The 14,906-nt window shown below is 35.1% G+C and overlaps 1 protein-coding gene across 8 annotated transcripts in view; it reads left to right on the forward strand.

Moving 5' to 3' along the window:
- Positions 1-14,906, forward strand: part of LOC132160081 (dedicator of cytokinesis protein 3-like) — a 177,343-nt gene that overhangs the window by 114,124 nt on the left and 48,313 nt on the right. For all 8 annotated transcript variants that reach the window (XR_009437948.1, XM_059569782.1, XM_059569783.1 and 5 more), the window contains 5 exons: positions 3,373-3,414; positions 5,200-5,351; positions 12,556-12,637; positions 12,741-12,801; positions 13,597-13,744. Coding sequence is in view for 7 of the 8 variants with exons in the window: in XM_059569782.1 (XP_059425765.1) it covers positions 3,373-3,414; positions 5,200-5,351; positions 12,556-12,637; positions 12,741-12,801; positions 13,597-13,744 (485 nt within the window). In the remaining variant the exon portion in view is untranslated. The remainder of the gene's footprint in view (positions 1-3,372; positions 3,415-5,199; positions 5,352-12,555; positions 12,638-12,740; positions 12,802-13,596; positions 13,745-14,906) is intronic.

Below are 14,906 nucleotides of genomic sequence, written 5' to 3' on the forward strand. Positions count from 1 at the left end.
AACAACATAGTCTTTTCAAAGGCTAAATTTTACAGTTTTACAGTCATAAGAATTTTCTTCATAGGAAACAGCAAGTTCCTTTGATAGAGTGTCACTTAGTTCAGTTTAATGTAATTAATTCAGTTGAATAAAAGTGCATTATTTATTCAATTTAAATGTAATAATACATAAATATAAATAAATGTAATTAAACATCAAGACAAATAAATATAAATTTGATGTGATTTATTTAATGGTTAATGCAAAACTGTATAATATAATATAATGTTGCAATGTAAATTTGTTAAATTAGTAATTCATTTCTTCAATTACTTTAAGTCGTCCTTCTCATCCTCTGCAGCCATAAAATAACCTGTGATAGTCTAGTTGATAGATAGATAGATAGATAGATAGATAGATAGATAGATAGATAGATAGATAGATAGATAGATAGATAGATAGATAGATAGATAGATAGATAGATGGATGGATGGATGGATGGATGGATGGATGGATGGATTGATAGATAGATGAACTGGATCTATTTTAAAATAAAATATCATTTTTTTAATTCAATATTTGTATTACAAGATGAATAACCTTGTTTATTTATTTATTTGTTTATTTATTTATTCATTGCGATGCACAAGTTTACAGTTTAATTTTGACTCGTTGAGATTTTTGCATTGTGCGTTGTGCCCTTGAGCAAGACACTTGCATTAAGCATCTGTCAGTCCTTTACTTGCAGGGATGTACAGTAACATTGTATAAATAGTGTTTGCTAAATGGGTAACATAGGTTTATTCCACAAAAGAACTGTACACATATATGAGTTAGTCAGGGACTGAAGTCTCACAGAAGCATGCTGTAACATGGTTGTACAATCTGCCAGGCTCACAGTGCCGCAAGGCGCTATTTTAGATTAATGAGTCCTGCCAGGCACGCGTTTAGCCTCCCTGATGGTGAAAGTGAGAACAGAAGGAAAGATATTTGTTTTCAGACATTTCTCAGTTCGTCCTGAAATCCTCCACTGGGTTTGCAAATGAAACTCTACTTCACTCCCTCGTTGTCAAGCACTATATCAAGGAAATCTCACTTTTTATCTCAAGATATGCTTACAGCTTTGACGATTCCTTTCCTTGGTCCTTCATTTAAAGGTAATTCTAAGGGATTTTCTAAGTAAAGCATCACTATGAGCAAACATCTCTAGAAACCATTCAGAACCCACAACTAACTCATTGCAATGCACTAGCAACCATCCAGAAATGACCAGCAATGCCCTAGCAACCACACTCAGATCACATGGCTTACACCTTGCAATGCCCTAGCAACCATCCAGAGTACCCTAGCAATCACAACATAGAAATGAGACCACAATTGCCCAAAACAGCCTAGCAATCACAAAGCATCAACATAGCAATAATGAGCAACCAACCAGAACATCCTAGACGCAACATAGTCACACCTTATCAACCACCTAGCAATGTCCTAGCAACCACCTGAAAAAAACCACCCACTTAGAACCACATAACTAGATACGACTTTAGTACCAGACTGCCTTTTTCGAGAACCAGATTAGCTCCTACTCCGGAGCAGGGTCTAGTCAGCACAACTGTTACTACCCTTGACATAAGTAGACATTGATTTGCCAGACGGGTTCGAACACGCCCTCACCCACCATGATATAAAACGCTGTGTAACATACTGTAAACGTGTCAATTTATTTCGCAAGTATGGTGAACAGCGATAACTATACGGACGCTGAAGAGCAGGCACTTTAGCAAATGTGGCACTGCCAGTTGTCGTTGGAGATTCTTAGTCCTCTTTTGTGTTCTTTCAATCACTTTACTTATATGTCGACATTCCATGTCCATTATTATGAAACCAGCGAGACACAACACAAACACACCTCCGATCACAGTGTCCTCCATCCTCCTGTTGTTAACATTGTTCTTCCTTGTTAATGTTGTTCAACACCGCGCACAAATGACATCGCTGTTGACCAGCTTACGTCACATCCTAGTACACACGGTCGGTGCGAATGCAACCCTTTAAATGGTACTGGGAAATAGTTCATAGTGCAAAATTGTCCCAGTACTTTAGTTCTGTACATTTAGTTTTGTGACTTTTGTGACATCACATCACTCAGAACACCCTAGCAACCAACCAGAACACCATAGCAACCCGGAAAGCAAAGTACTAACAAACACTGAGAGCACATTAGCAACCACATGACATTCAAGTCACCCAGAAAACCCTAGTAATGTCCTAGCGACAAACCAGAACACCCAAGCAACCAATCAGAACACCCTAGAAACTGAAAAGCAAAGTACTAACAACACCTTAACAACCACATAGTGATGTCAATCCACACAGAACACCAGCAACTAGAAAGCAAAGTACTAACAACTGCTGAGATTACCTAAGCAACCACCAAGTGATGTCCCTCCACCCAGAACAACCTAGCAATGCCCTAGCAACCAACCATAACTCCCTTGCAACTAGAATGCAAAGTACTAATAAACACCAAAACACCTTAGCAACTACTTAGTGATGTCAGTCCACCCAGAACACCCTAGCAACTAGAGAGCAAAGGACTAACGACCGCTGACAACACCTTAGCAACCACCTAGTAAATGGCTCTCCACCCAGAACACCCCTAGCAACCAACCAGAACTCCCTAGCAACTTATATGCAAAGTACTGATAACCTCCGAGAACACCTTAGCAACCACATAGTGACATCACTTCACCTAGAATACCATAACATTTAGTTTTGAACTTTAAGATTTAATTTGTATTTTTGCGTTCATGAGATTTGCATACCTCTTTTCCCACCATGCATATGCCGATGGGGGGTTGTGTTGAATGCTGGGTAATTTATTATAAATGCAGTCAAAAGCACTGAAGAGAAAGATGCAAGCTAAGAAACACAGACTCATAAGTCACCCAAGCAAGATGTGTGTGTGTGTGTTTCATGTGATTATGAGCATGTGTTTTCTGTTGGCGTTTGTGCTGACGGTGCCTCAGTGAATATGATTAATCTAGATGTAGATATCTCATGAGATATTGCACTGTACATCCATACAGCGTTGTGGGAAAATATTAATACTCTTAAGCAAGTATCTTATTTACTCAATTCATAATTCTAATATAAAAAAGGAACAGAATTTCTTGTTTGATCTGTAATTATTTTAGTGTAAAATAGTTTTAGGTTTGAAGATACAGCGCACCGTATTTACATTATATGTTTCCATTTGGAACATTTTTTTTTTAAAGGATGTCAGTTACTTTACCTGCTGTCATCATGCTTTGTACTGTATATACACATAAACTGGATTTAAGTATGAAATTTGACCACTGTGTTTCTCTTTCTCTTTTTCTCCATTGACAGCACCTATCCAGCAGACACAGCGTCCAGCAAAGCACAACCCAGGTATTTTTGTCATCCAAGAAATGCTTTGAGTCATTAACGTACAGAACTTTTTGTAGGTCATGGTTCACCATGGGCTAAAATGCAACATTTTGATCTAAATACATATGTGTTTATGTATAATGCACTTTTTCAAAAATAGGTCATTAAAGCAAGCCAGAAGATTGCAACACTCTCCTATAAGCACTAATGAATATGCATTTGCAATATGCAATATGAATTTGTCTTTTTCCATTCAGATGATTTTGTGAATTAATATTGTTTTTAAAAACATCATATATTTTATTATACTATACTATATTATGAATTTTTGAATGCACATTTAAGATGCAAGATGTGTAAATAGCAGAGTAATCGCAGGTATCCTTTTATCACCTACATCGCAAATCATTTTGCACTTTTCAATAACCAGAAACCACATTATTTTTGAGACCACTGTGTAACAGCATAACATGTTACAATATACCACACCTTTAATAACATAACATAACATAACATAACATAACATAACATGTAATGAAATGCCGCATCATATCACATGTGATATGACATTGTTGTGTTATAGATTTACATATTATATTGTTAAATGTTATGCAGTGTGTTGTTATATCATGTTGTGGTATATTGTTACTTGTTATGGTATGGCATGCTGTAGCATATCACATGCCATGTGATGTATTATATGTAACATGCTGCTACAGTGTTACATAATATAGTGTTATGTAACATGGTGTTCTATCATGTGGTTTATTGTTACATGTTCTGGCATGTCATGTGATATATGGTTTTTATAGCATTACATGTTATATTGTTATATATTATGCAATGTTATGTTGTTATATCATGCTATGTTGTATATCATTGCATGTTATGGCATGTCATGTGGTATATCACATATCTTGATATAGTTACATGTTATGTTTTTATGTTATGTTATAGCATTACCTTTTATTTTGTTATATTGTTGTTTTTATATCATGTTATGGTATACTGTTAGACGTTATGGCATGTGATGTTATAGTATGACACACAATGAAATATAATGTATGGTTACATGTTGTAGCATTGCATGTTATATCATTGTATTTAATATTGTGTTATAGTATATATCTTATATAAGGTTACATATAATGTTATAATATTACATGTCATATCTTTATATGTGTTGTCATGTCTTGCTGTGGTATGTTGTGTTATTATATCATGTTGTGGTATGTTGTTAAGTCATAGCATGCTATGGCATACTGCATGTTGTGATATATTGTTATGTTGTGTTAACCTATAACCTTACATGTTATATCATTAAATATTTTGCCATGTCTCATGTGGTATATCATTGCATGTTGTCATAACAACACTTTACAAAACATATAACATAACATTTAACAATATTGGAAAATATCATGTCATACTATGGCATATCAGACCATGTTATAAACTGTTGTATGTTATGATGTTAAGTTATAGCTTTATACATTTTCCCATGTGTTATATCGTGTTGTGGTATTTTTACATTAAAACATCACACATTCAACTATATAATGTTATGATACAAGATAACATACAGTACCATGACATAACATAGCATAACAATATAACATAACAAGGAACAACATACCTTGTAACAAAACAAAACAACAGAAAACAATATTCCATAAAATGACTTTGCACATACTTTATTATCTGACATAACATATAGCATTACATTACAAAATAATACTATAGCATATACTGTAACAAGCATCTCATGGCATAATGTAAAGCTGTTGTGTACTCTTATGTTTTTAGGATGGCGGAAAACAAAGACATGGGGATTCGTGTCGAATGCCTGTACCGCACCATCTCTTTGTCAACCTAAAGAGCTTCACATACAACACCATCGGCGAGGACACAGACATCTTCTTCTCTTTGTATGACCTGAGAGAGGGCAAGCAAATCAGGTAGGAAATGTTTCATGTATAAGTTTGTATACACATTCAGTGGTCGTGCCTCTTCACCACTCAAACTTTTTACAATGAAGAAGCTTTCATTGGTCATTATTCAAAAGGAACAGAAAAAAAACAGTACATGAGGTCCCATAAGAAATAAAGTAAGCCATCATTTTTTAAACATCAAGGTCACGGAAATGAAAGCTTGCACAAATACCGCCTACCCACCTGTTTTTTTTTTTTACAATAACCTAAAATGACACACAGAACTATGAAACTGCAGAAAGACGAGTTAAGGACAAGAGACCTTGATGAAGTATTCATGTAAAAGATCTCTTCACTTAAACTATGCTATTAAGACATCTTAAGTTTCAAGTAGCATTTTTGAGGTAGAGGACGCTTTTAACCAACTCTGTCTCTACAAACTAAACCTTGTTAATAGAATTTTAGTTCATTTTAATTTTACAGCCAGATTTTAAGACTAATACATTTTTGTTCAACGGAGGCTCTGGAAAAAACTGCCTCTACTGAATTCTTTGTAAATTCCAAAAACTTACCTAGACACAACATTCTCTGCAGTTTCCAGCAGAAACTTACACTAGTGGCAGTAAAACATCAACAACCTTTATTCATTTTTATACGAGTTATGATACAGGAGGAGATTATCGATTAATAAAGATTTATATATGTGCAGTTCCTTGATATACTATGTTATGAGTTCAAAACATGTTTACTATACATTTACCCGGTCCATAAAATGTTTTTTCTTATGTAATAAACTTGCTCGGTAGTGCACCTGGTGTAGCATTTACACTTCTGTATGGGTGGCTTTTCTGATGTATTAAACTTGCACTGGACATTTAATTTCCGAACTGCCTCAATAAATAATGGAAATGCTGCCACATTCGCAATCATCCATTTTGGATAAAACCAAATGTACTTTTATCGCCACTCACTGGAAATTTCATTTAGAAAGCAACGAAAGCATCAAAAAGTACAAGAAGCAATGTAATAGCATTTTGAAATGTCGCCGGATGCATGTTTTTGTTGTTGTTGTTTTGTGTGTTTTTGGAGCTCAATTAATTTGGCTTTTTGAGGAAAGGCTGCTTTAACTATTCTTGAGGAACTTGATGTCAGTTGGCTTTAAAAAGGCGCTGGTCAGAAAGAGGAAGTGGAATTGCTTTCCAGTGGTTGACGGAATCTGAAAGAGCTGGAACACCCTTGAGGAAGTCCAGTTCAGGGACTGTAAATAGTCTCAGCCGCAGACGTCACACCCACGAACCGTTGGCTAAACGTCTGATGCATATGGGACACAAAAGTGGAAACACTTCAGGAGTGTCGAAGTCATCATCGGATAGGTTGAAATATACAGGATTTCAGGGAAACGTGTGTGTCGCGTTCTTTACTGTTCCGCTTGGAAACAAAAATGGTGTGGTGCCAAACCCCCTCACGAAAGAAGAAAGCCATAGAGTTTGCAACTCTGACGACGACCGCTTATGAGGATCTACTAAATGCTGGATATTCAAAAGTATTTCAGATAAAGTTTGAGGCATAGAACCTTAAAATACGTCCGAGAGTTTTAGACAGTGTTACGTTTTTCACGCCCTGAAACGTGACGCTGAACTAAACAAACTGTGATTGGTTGTTTGACATGTCAGTCAAACGGACTCATGGGCGGGCCAATGAAAGCTGCCATAGATTCCAGACCTACAGCTAGCTGAACGAGACTAGACTGTAATAAACTCAACTTGGTCTCAAGGATGAGGAGGTTCTATTTCCAGTTGTACGACGGGAACTTGTTTTGTTTTTCCTCATTCTGATCATAGGAGAAATAAGGCCACTGGCAGATTCCTCCAATGGGAGTGTTTCAAAAGTAATTTATACACCTCATTAATTAAATTAGAGAAGCATTTGTAGGCCACTAAGAGATGATCACTTAAATGTTTCTGTTTGAAGCAGTGGTTCAGTAAGTTCATGTATTACACTTTCATTCTTTTGAATGCCGAAAGAAACAACAAAGATGTTAATTACGGTGGTCACACCCCCTTTAGCCACCTCTATCCCTACCGTTTTTCTTTTTTTAACAGGATGTGTTGTTCACTCCAAGCTCACCTGAAACAGTCATGTTGCATCATGATCTGTCAAAACGGCATGGGTTAGCACGGCTGTTTTTGTGTGTTTGTGTGATTTCGAAGCCTTGATCTGCAGAAAGCGCAGTACGTTGCTGGAGTTTGTCCTGAGGGAGGCTGCTCTCTTGAGAGACCCCATGCTGATGAGTCTCACTGATGAGTCTCACCATGGAGACAGAACGATTTCTCTACCTCACATTTTATTTCCAATGTTCTCGTACCATATTCCCTCTGAGAGCTTTTGACCATGTCTAGACAGCATTTTCTGTGTGAATTTAGCTTTGCTTTTTATCATTCTTCCCCTGCTGTTCTGTCGGATGGGAAGCATACGTCGCTGACAAAACCCACAAACCAGTACAGTGCTTTTTATCTTTCATCAAAATGTAGTGATGTCACCGAGCCCTGCATATTTTATAATCAATGAATACATAAATAAAATACATTAACATTTGTTCAGAACATCTTGTTATAGGAATACAATTGGTTGCAAATAGTTGACATGAGTGGATAGATATTTTGTTGTTGTTTTATATTTCAGGGATTTCATTATTTATTCATGTGTTTGTTTGTTTGTTCGTTCATTAATTTAATTCAATGTACATATAACATTTATGCAATTATGTATCAATTAATTTTAGCTAACACGTAATTAAACTGATGCAATCAGTTGATCACTCTGTAATAATGTTTCCAACTGATAAAATCGACCATGAGACAATTTTTTGAGAAATGTATTTTTTTTTTTTATATTTAAAAAGTAAAGTAAAAATGTTATGTTAATGTTAAAAAACTGATTATTTATTTATTCATTCATTTACAGAATAACTATTCTCTTCCTTATGCTATGCCAAAAAATATTATTATGTATATTTTTTTATTTTTTATTTTACCTCAATGTTCTTTTTAAGGAATTTGACATGATGTGTTAAATGGTGCTAACCCATTCCTATGTAATGACTAAAACGATTAATATGATTGCAGATTATATGTTGAACTAACTACATCGTGATTTCAAATCTTGAAAAATACACCAAAAAAGCATATTATATAAATGGCAGCAGCCGAGGAAAGCTGGCCAAATGATTATTCACACAGCACCCACAGACCACTCTCTCTCTCTCTCTCTCTCTCTCTCTCTCTCTCTCTCTCTCTCTCTCTCTCTCTCTCTCTCTCTCTCTCTCTCTCTCTCTCTCTCTCTCTCCACCCACTCCTCACACTTTTGACAGGCTGCTAATGGTGCCTCTGCCTCCCTCGCAAAAGCTGTCTGACCCTGGAGTGGGCCACAGGTTTGCTCCAAAATTATCTCACGCCTGGTCAAGTCTGAAAGGAGGAACATACTGTACGCAACTGTTTTTAGTTACAAGAGCTCTCCAGATGTTTGTCTCATCAATGTTTAACGCTGTTCACAAACCAGTTTAGTCTGTAATGGGACATATTTCACATTGATTTTAAGGATGCTATGCAAAATATCTGTCCTGAATATTCAGAGTTTCACACTTTCTCTGTCCCTCTGTTCGAAGGTCCTCGGCGCTCTTTCTCTCTTTTTTTCCATTTGTCTGTCACTTGTTTCTGCAGTTACACATAACCATATTCAGAGACATTCGCATACTCGTGTCAAATCCAACTGTAAGCATCTGCACCACCGTCTGCAGTCTGTCTGTGTGCTATTCTGCTGGGAGCTGCTCCATCCACACCAGCGCTGCAAATAACGCATTGTGTTTTGTGTTGGACCCAGAAGTGAAAAGAAATACTGGAAAATACTGGAAAATGGACATAATAATAATAATAATAATAATAATAATAATGTTGGTTGTGGTGTTAAAAACAATTATTATTATTGATGTCATTATCAAAAAGGCAAAATAGCAATCCACAATTTTATTTTTACTAAGATTTTTCACATTATTATTATTACTATTATTATTATCATTATTATTATTATTATTTTTATTACTGTTGTTACTATATGACAGTTAATCATTTATAATGATAGGAATAACATTTTAATATAAAAATAAAACAAGAAAATAAGAATAAAACAAACAAAAATATTATTGTTGTTGTTGTTGTTGATGATATTATTAGAAGGGAAAAATAAATATTTGATTTGATTATTTATCTAAAAATAAAATGAAAATTGAAAAAAAAAAACGAATTGTTGTTATTATTTAACGAAAATACAGATAAGTAAATAAAATGTTAAAAGCAATTACTAATTATTATTATTATTATTATTTATGTACTTGCTTATTTATTCACTTAATCAGAAAACAATATTCTTAATTGTGGACATTAGCAAGTATTGTGCAACTTGTGATTTGACCAATTTTTCCCCTTTTCTTTTCACAAATATTTACTTCAAGTTCTGCTTTAAAAGATGCAAACAGAACTTTTTATTATACTTTTTATGACTTTTTATTAAATTCCATTAATTCCATTAAGCAATTAAATAATGCGGCGCACAGTTTGATCAAAGGTTTTGCGTCTTTTCTCTCATCTGTCAATGCCTGTCATTGAGCCTTACTTTCCAGACAGACTAACTGCTTTGAAATGCATTTGGTCGACAAGTTTCATGCAAACTAAATGGTCAGTCATATGCTTGTCAACATCAAAACGACAAGTTTTCCATCAAAACGCCACCAATCCTTTCATTCTGGAAAAGCTGCAGCCCATATTGTCAGTCAGTGTGAATCTGCCATTATCTTACAAAGCCGTCGTGTTCCTCAGTGATTGATTAAAATGCATGACAGCTGCCTCACTCTCTGTTCAAACACAGAGGAGGAATCACTCAGCTTTGAAAGTGCCTTTAATATTTGAACTTGTTAATTGCATTCAGCCACAGACCAGTTCAGTTCATTTCTTGTGCAGAAACCCTCGGCTGTTTTAACTTAAATCGACTCTCTGAACATGTTTCTTTATGATATAAGATCCTACATCAACTGAAACCCTATCAGCCTTTACACACTCCAGACGCTAAGTATGTTATTACCGTGAGTTAGCGAGCGCTACACAATAGGATCTGAACAATCGGCGAGTGGTTTGAATGGGAATAACAGCGCGGCTGGTGATGGAGGAGTTTAATGAATACCTGTCAGTGTGTCCTCCGGGGAAGAGGCTTGCTGCTTTCTGGTAACATGATTGGCTGTTGTGGATCAGGACGGACACGCGTGATGAGCTGATGAGTCTGGAGAACATGTGAAGCATGTGTAACGCATTCAATGTGTGTGTGTGTACATGTGACACGAGACATTCACATCTATGATCAGATATGTCCACGAACAGCTTATTGGCAAGGCTTTTACCATAAGACATTGGTATTGTTGTTTTTTACGTGTTGATTGTTTATGAACTTAGAGTAATAAAATACCATTGTAAAGGACATCTTGCTAGACATCCAATACCAACTGACTCTGTGTTCCTGAATTAATTTTATGCTGTTTTCTCCATCAGCAATTCCAGTGCCTAAACTTCACATTGGCTCTGGCGTGAAAAACAAAACTGTTATTCAAATGTTGAATAAATTATACATGGAAAGCGAGTTACGCATCAACAGCCATTCCATTAGAGTCAGTGAAGTTGTCTGTGATTTTACACACTTTCACGCTGCGCTTCCAGCCCGCTGACTGTTCTCCTGTGTGTAGACTATACACTCTGATTTGCTGTTGTCAGTAATCGTTTGTAATGCTCAATCACTGCACTGAAAATGGTGTGGAATATTTGCCCAGTATATTTCACACATTTGTAGTGCATATCCCCTCATAAAACCTGAACCAACAAGCTGAAGTCTGGATTGTTGTGCCAGAAGCAGAAGCAGCAGAGATATTTAGTGAAGTGAGGTTTGGTTTGTGTTTGATATGCATGAGGTCTGGCTCCTGCGGATCGGATGGGGCATGTGGAGATCTCTCAGCAAGTAGAACTGGCTTGAAATCATGAATTAATATCTGATTAAGCTCTCAAAAATAACATTTCAGAGTTTGCTGGCAATGAGAAAGTCATTAGGGCCTCACTTTTTTTTTTTTCAATGATTACATTGCAACAGCATTTCAGTATTTCACTGTGTGATACATTTGGAAAAACACATTTGTTATTTAGAAAGAGAGAAAAAATATATATTGTGCAATTATTTGCTCACACTTATGTTGTTCAAAATCCAATTTGGCTCTCTTTCTTCTATTAAACACAAAAAAGAAGTTTTGCAAAAGAGCAGTATTTTGCTAAATGTTGCTCTCTTTTGCCTTAAATGAAGAAATCAAAATGTATTCATTAAAAAATAATGGTGTAAACAAAAAAATGGTGTTAAATAATTAAACAAATAAATGTATTTATTTAAAAGCATAAAGTTAATGCTGCTTTTTTTCCCATAAAATCATGGAACCAATTATCGGTTTATTAATAAAAAAAAGTAAATAAGTAATATTTATTTATTTATTTATAGAGGTTATACAATATATTAAAAATAAAATCTTTAAATTTTTTAAATAACAAATAAATACATTATTTGTTTGTTTGTTTAAAAGAATGTCCATGCTTCTTTTTTCCCCATAAAATGAAGCAATCAATTATCATTTTATTAATTTGAAAAAAGTAAATAAATAATATGTATTTATTTATATAGGTTATATAATGTATTAAAAATAAATAAATTGCACACAAACACAAACACAATTAAAGGAGATTCATTATTTTGTCAAATTTATAAAATTATCATGATTTACGTATTTCTTATTGTCATTAATTTGCATTTTAAAATTTCTTTTAGCATGAATTAATGTTTTACAGCTATTTTGTTTAAATAAATAGTGCTTTTAACATATATTTTTATTTTTGACTTCACAAATTGATAATTGATTTAGTTGCATAAAAATTCTGTGATAATTTTGGGACACTATTGACACAAATCACACACTTCACAACATATGATAATGTTGTTCATTTTGAAATGAAAACCAATTGATGTTTAAAATTAAAATCTGTGTCTGAAACAAAACTAATTTAGAGTGATTACTTCTAGCTGTATTTTCTTGTCAAAATGATGAACGTTTTAAATGACAACATTCTCATGTCAATTCTTCTTCATCTTCTTCCAGTGAGAAGTTTATGGTGAAACTCAACAAAAATGGCGGCCCAAAAAACCCAGAGAAGGTCGACCGTCTCTGCGCCCTCTTTACGGTGGGACCAAAATCTGTTATTGCCATGGCTAAAAAATACATATGAAATAAATATGAAATACTTATTTTGGAGACACTAAGTAGCTTCTCTTTTTTTCTCACAGGACTTAAGCAACAAGGACATGAAGAGAGATCTGTACATTGTGTCCCAGGTCATCAGGACGGGTGAGTATCCCGTCTCATTTAGCCTCTTTCCCTTTCTGTCTCTTCTTCCATCCATTTCCTTCATTTGGAGCCAAACGTTGCCTTCAAGGTATTACATTTCTACCAGCAACTTCATTTCTAGACTTACATAAGTGTGGCTTTCCAGCTTATAAAGGGACGGGCCACTGGGAATGAGACAAAACTATTCCTCTTGCTTCGAACAGAACAAAAATTATTATTTTATTTTTTTGGAGGGTATATTGATATTGTTTATCCTTTGTTTATTTAAATGTATAACTATATTGGTCCGTGTAAAAGTAATAAAATAGTTGTACGAAAGTAGTCTTTAATAAGAATAACGCTAAATTATTCTGTATTTAATATTTGACTAGATACTGAAACATTTACGTTCTTCATAATGTTTTGTTTCTTGATCGTTGAATGCATTTTATATACAAAACTATTTAACCTTATTCAACAATGCCTCTTTTAATATACAACACAACAAATAGCAAAATATACAAATATGTAATATTAGGCATATAGTTTGAGTTCTATTTTCCAGCTATAGCAGTACTAAAGTGGTCGAATTTTCCAATAAATTGGCACAAACATTAATGTAACAACATTATAATGGCCACCAATTCACTGGGAAATTATGCTGTAGGTTTGCTAGCCAGCTAAAATATATAATTTGCAGATCCTTGCATTCAAGTCGATGCCTAATTGTGTGCTGGACAGGATTTGTGTAATCATGTAGATGGTAGTGTGCACACGTACGTTTCTGACAGTGATTAATAATGCTTCTTTGTTCAGGGCGGATGTTGTTAAACGACTCGAAGAAAGGCCCCCCTCACGTCCAGTACCGCCGGCCGTACGGATGCGCAGTGCTGGCCATGAGCGACGTCCTTCAGACCATCTCTGAACTCAAAGAGGAGAAAGACTTTGTGCTCAAAGTTTACACGTAAGCCTCTTCTCTGCACTTTCGAGCCTTTTGTCTGTTTGATTTATCAATTAAATCGAAATAAATAAATAAAAAGACTGGGGAACTAAGTTTATTATGAGCTACATTAAACCGTGAGAGTGGTTGGCTTTATTAAATCTTCAGTCTCGACAAAACACTTGAGGGTTGATGGATAAAAACCACTCAGGAATGTATTAGCTGCTCTGTTCAAGTTATTGTTGCTTCTATCATTTGAGATTCGCAAAGCTGAGCGCTGCAAACACGAATTCATGTAAAATTGATGTGAATTATGCATTGTACGGATCAGACGAATATGTTTGTTTCATGACTGACAGGAGGTTGTTTTCAAACTCAATTTTGTTGTTTCTTTTTAATAAAGAAAGATTTGCGTGTCAAAACTGCTCCGGTCGTAACCCTATTGTGCCGCCTACCTAGCGTTTTAAGCATAGCGTGTATCCTTAGCATTTAAAGCAATCCCAGAATACATTGCAACAAATCTAGAGAAAATAATTCATCAAATAGATTGTGTGAATAGTTAAAGAAAAAAGTAAAAAAAAATCTGTTTCAGAGATTATGGTTTTATGCTTTATATTTTACCCAATGTTTATATGCGCTGCAGCTTGGTTATTGCGTCATTAGCATAGCGACATGCTAACATCAGTCTCTTTTGGAAAGAATTGTGGACGTTGTAAATCAGTCACTGATGACAATCCAGTTCGAATAGTATGTTTGTAATAGTGTGAATAGTAAATGATTTATTTTATAGAATAAATCCTATAAATCGCTTCCATCAACACCTCCAAAGCTTGCACAGACATATACCACTTCCTGTATCAACATTTAACTCTGTAACATAATGCAGTTTTCATTTATATGCTGTCTATTGATGATGTTCGCATTATTTATTTATTTATTCAATAAATAGGTCAGCTAATAAGGTAGCTGTCAATGTAGGCAGTATACTAGGTTTTTGGAACAGAGCTAATATTGAGCTACGTTTTTAGCTACATCAATAATTAGCTGCATTAGCTGCAGCGTACATTTGCTGTTGTTTAAAACAGAAAAGACATTGCGTGTCATTTGTGCTGTGAAGCTGTCTCTGAAATCCTCCCCTGTGGATGGCACACGTGCTCCAGTCCTCCAGCTATCTCCATCACAGACG

The sequence above is a fragment of the Carassius carassius genome, chromosome 16 (genome assembly GCF_963082965.1).
Source record: "Carassius carassius chromosome 16, fCarCar2.1, whole genome shotgun sequence".
Classification (NCBI taxonomy): domain Eukaryota; kingdom Metazoa; phylum Chordata; class Actinopteri; order Cypriniformes; family Cyprinidae; genus Carassius; species Carassius carassius.